Source organism: Orycteropus afer, unplaced genomic scaffold, assembly GCF_000298275.1.
Source record: "Orycteropus afer afer isolate SDZICR_OR568_19922 unplaced genomic scaffold, OryAfe1.0 scaffold00043, whole genome shotgun sequence".
Taxonomy (NCBI): domain Eukaryota; kingdom Metazoa; phylum Chordata; class Mammalia; order Tubulidentata; family Orycteropodidae; genus Orycteropus; species Orycteropus afer.
This window is the reverse complement of record NW_006921630.1, coordinates 12936571-12940505: the sequence shown is the minus strand read 5'-3', so window position 1 is coordinate 12940505 and position 3935 is coordinate 12936571. Positions and strand designations below refer to the sequence as shown.

Sequence of the window (3935 nt, the reverse complement as noted above, 5' to 3'; positions counted from 1 at the left end):
TGTCATGAGACAAAGTGTATGTGAACTGCTGTATGGAAAGTGTATTTGCTCTGTAAATTTTCACCCAAATCACAATAAAATAAATAAATAAATAAATAAAATACCAGACTAGGCCCTGAGATTTCTACACAACCTCCATTTCACTAATAATTCACTGCTTGGGACAATACCTGTTCAGGGCAACAATGTGTCAAGCAAAAGCAAGCAAGGTACTCTCTCTCCCCTGAATTATAGTCATAATGTGAGTAGCTATACTTTGGTGGACAACCTATTCAAACCGTCCAAGAAATCTGAATAATTAAGAATCAGCATTTCTGCACAAACAAGACATCTACACTGGGCCCAAGGGCTAAGTGTAAATGTAACTGTGCATAAACCTTTATCACTACAGATTCCTAGAGCTAGTCCATGAGCCATAAACTGCCTATCATGGTTACTGTGAAGTTTAAATGAGATTATGCCCGGAACCAAACCCAGACAGCAAAGCTAGGGTATTAGCGGTTATTACCAGCCAAGATTCAGAGAGGCAGGGTTTAGTGGTTTACCTTCCGTTTATGAATAGCTTTGGAAAGGGGTGGGGAAGGTGTCAAAATAATAGTTTAACTCTTCCATACAAACTAAAACGTTACTGCGGGGCGATGGCAGTGTGCACTTCGGCACCTCAAGGTGAGTTTCACGGTTTTTTTTTTTTAGCTGCTCAGTCAGCTAGGGAGTCTAGGGCCAAAAGGTGTGCGGCTCTGGGGCTCTGCCTAAATTAGAGGCTGCGACCGGGGCCCCTCTCCTCTAGCGCCTCCTGACCTTAGGGTGGGTGCCCATCCAGGCGTCTTCGGGGGCCCACAGGTCGCAGCTACCGCCGCCTCCGCTACGCATGCCGACCCGGCCAAGGCCGCTGCAACCCGGGGTTGGTTCGGAATCGCCGCGTTCCTCCATGCCCAGCCGTGCGGCGTGCCAATGGTGCACAGCGCCCCGCGCCCGGCCAGAAGCAAGGGCGAGTGCGTCAGGGTTCCGCCTCCCCGCAGCCCGCCGCTCGCACCCTCCCAGCGCCAGAGGTCAGATACTGGGAGAAAGATTGGAGCAGCGTCTCTGAAAAATGTAGCTAGACCCTGCAGGAATGTACTCTTGTTTCGCTCTACATTTATTCATTTCAGGATAGATTATAATGCGAAGAAGACTAAAGAGCATCCTGCTTCCAGAAGCCCTCACTCCTCATTAAGTCAGTGCACTTTGCTGCTGTGTTGATAAAGTGGGGATTCATAACTCCATTTTCACTCCAGCATTGGGTCCAAGTCTTCAATTATTGGGCAAAGGAAAAGCCACATTCAATGCCCTGTCGTAAAAGGTTAACGCCAAGGATACATTTTTAGGGTGGACACACCATTTAGGATTGGAGGAGCAAGAGCAAACAAGTTGTTGAATAAGTGGTCAGAAAGGCAGGATGCAAACAAGCAAAAGGTATGTGACTTGGAAGCCAAGAACAAGAAGTTTCAGACAGTCAGAGTAGGACATTTTAAGCACTTTGGGTTGTTTGTTTGTTTAAAAAAAAAAAAGAAAGAAAACTTTTTATTGTGATTTGGGTGAAATTTTACAAAGCAGATTCATTTTATACTTAGCAGTTCATACACATTTTGTTTCCTAGCACTAATTACAATCCCCACAATGTAACAACTCTCTTCCCATTTCCTCTGTGTGGTTACCCTTTCCCTGTGTCCTTCTTGCCTATGCATTCCTGCCTCTCTAGCTTTTTCTTTGTGCAAATGCTCCCCTTCTGATCTCCCATGGTTAACTGTTCTAAGGAGTAATTATCTTTGGTGTACTTGTTCAGCTCATAGCCCAATCTGTCGTTTGGCTGAGAGTAAAGCCACAGGAGTGAGTCAATTCCATACCCAAAGGGTGACCATTTCACTAATAATAGTCTCAGGGGTTCCACCAGTCTATCTGACCAGCAATCCTGATGTTTTTTTATGTTTTTGAATTTTGTTCCACATTTTTTCTCCCATTCTATCTAGGATCTCCAATTTGATCCTATTCTGAGTGATTGCATTGGTAATCAGGCAATAGTTCTTCTGGTCTCAGGGTCATGTTAACTCAGGTTCACATTGTCCAGTAGTCCTTTTGACTAATTGGTTCCCTGCGTCTTTAATTTTGTTCACTCTTCTTTGCTCCAGGTGAGGAGAGACCAATAGTTGCATGTTAGATGACCACTCTCAAGCTTTAAAACCTCAGTCACCTGTGGAACAAAACTCAAAATCATAAAAAAAAAAGACCAGATTTGCTGGTCTGATAGAGCCTGGTGAGATCCCTGAGACTATAGCCCCTAGCTATCCTTCAGGTCTGGAATTGAACTCACTTCTGTGGCTTCCAGCCAAACAAATAGACAGGCATATGGGGTGAACATTTACATTAGATAGATACTCCTTGGAGCAATCAGTTATGGGAGAACTGAGGGGCAGTGTTCGCACAAGGAGACAACTGGGAATGGGGGATGTGTGGAAGGGAAGGACTCAGGAAAGAGGTAACCATAGGGAGAAAGTGGGAAGAGAGCTGTTACATTGTAGGAAATTGCAGTCAATGTCATGAGACAAAATGTGTATGAACTCCTGTATGGAAAATGAATTTGCCCTGTAAACTTTCACCCAAATCACAAAAACAAAAAACAAAACAAACACCTCAGTCACTACCCACCAAAGTAGAATGTAGGACAATGTTTGTGTGTACTATGCTGTGCCAGTTGAGCTTGATGTGCCCCTTGATCATTGTCCTGAGCCCATAGGCTTAGGGACTCACTCACTCAAGGTGTGTAGTTGTGGCTAAGATGTTGTCCTAATTTTGTCCCCTGTTATCTTTGTAATGCATGTGGACATTTTTATAGCACATACAAAAAGGTACAGGGAGGCAAATGCGGATATATGCATGACCATACATAGCTTTGGCAGATGACATTTTAAGCATTTTGGATTTACTATGAGTGAAATGCAGAGCCACTGGAGGCTCCTGTTACAGTTGAACAGAATCTCTTTGATGTGTTTAGAATAGATCATAGAGGGGCAAGGGTGGAAGCAGGGAACAGTAAGGAGACTATTGCATTAATCAGGGCAAGATTCAGAGTGCCAGGCTGGGAGAACATCTACTTCTAGATATGACTAAGATGCCACTGGGAAAAACCTATGTTGTTGTTGTTATGTGCTATCGAATCGGACTCGACTCATAGCGACCCCTCCTTGGGTTTCCGAGGCAGTATCACTACGGAAGTAGGATTGCCCAACCTTCCTTCCGAGGACAATTCTGAAACTTGAACATCGTACGAAAACCAACTACATGAACGTACTGAACTTCAGTAGAAGTAGATAGACTGGTAGGTAGAGTAAGCTTACTCAGAGCAGGGTTGGTGGGGAACACTACCAGGTCCCCATATTCTTGGCGTTTAGCATGGGGCAAGTGCTGTACAAGAGTCGGGCTCAGCAACAGCTCGGTTTCTCTGCTTGAGGTGAAACAGAAAAGTAAAGCCAGGAAATCTTGAATGCAAGAAATTGAAGAATCCCACAAAGCAAAGAGCCAAAGAGCAGTATCCCCAAACTCTGTCTACCTACATCTCTGACAGATCCTAAATAAAACACACAAAGCAGCTCAGTTAAGAACAAAAGATGTGTACTGAGGCTAGAACTGCCCCCTAAAGTACTAGAGTTTTCAGTTCAAAACCAGAAAATAATCTACCAATACAATAATTTATCAGAGAAAAATAATAAAACCCAGAATACCCACAGTTTAATATTTATAAAGTCCAAATGCAATTCATAGTTATCTATCACACAAAATGAAGAAAGAAAATTGATCCCATTCTCTAGAGTGTAATCCTGAGGTAAATCAGATGTTGGAACTAACAGATAAGGATTTTAAAGCACTTGTTGTAACTGGAGCTCTGGTGACATAGCGCCTAA

General features: G+C 43.6%; 1 protein-coding gene across 1 annotated transcript in view; it reads right to left on the bottom strand.

Annotated features, from left to right (window-relative positions):
- Positions 1 to 930, bottom strand: part of TSEN15 (tRNA splicing endonuclease subunit 15) — a 51199-nt gene extending 50269 nt beyond the window's left edge. Inside the window, exon 1 of the mRNA XM_007937677.2 lies at positions 799 to 930. Coding sequence (XP_007935868.1) covers positions 799 to 930 — 132 coding nt within the window. The remainder of the gene's footprint in view (positions 1 to 798) is intronic.
- Between the last annotated feature and the right edge of the window lie 3005 nt (positions 931 to 3935).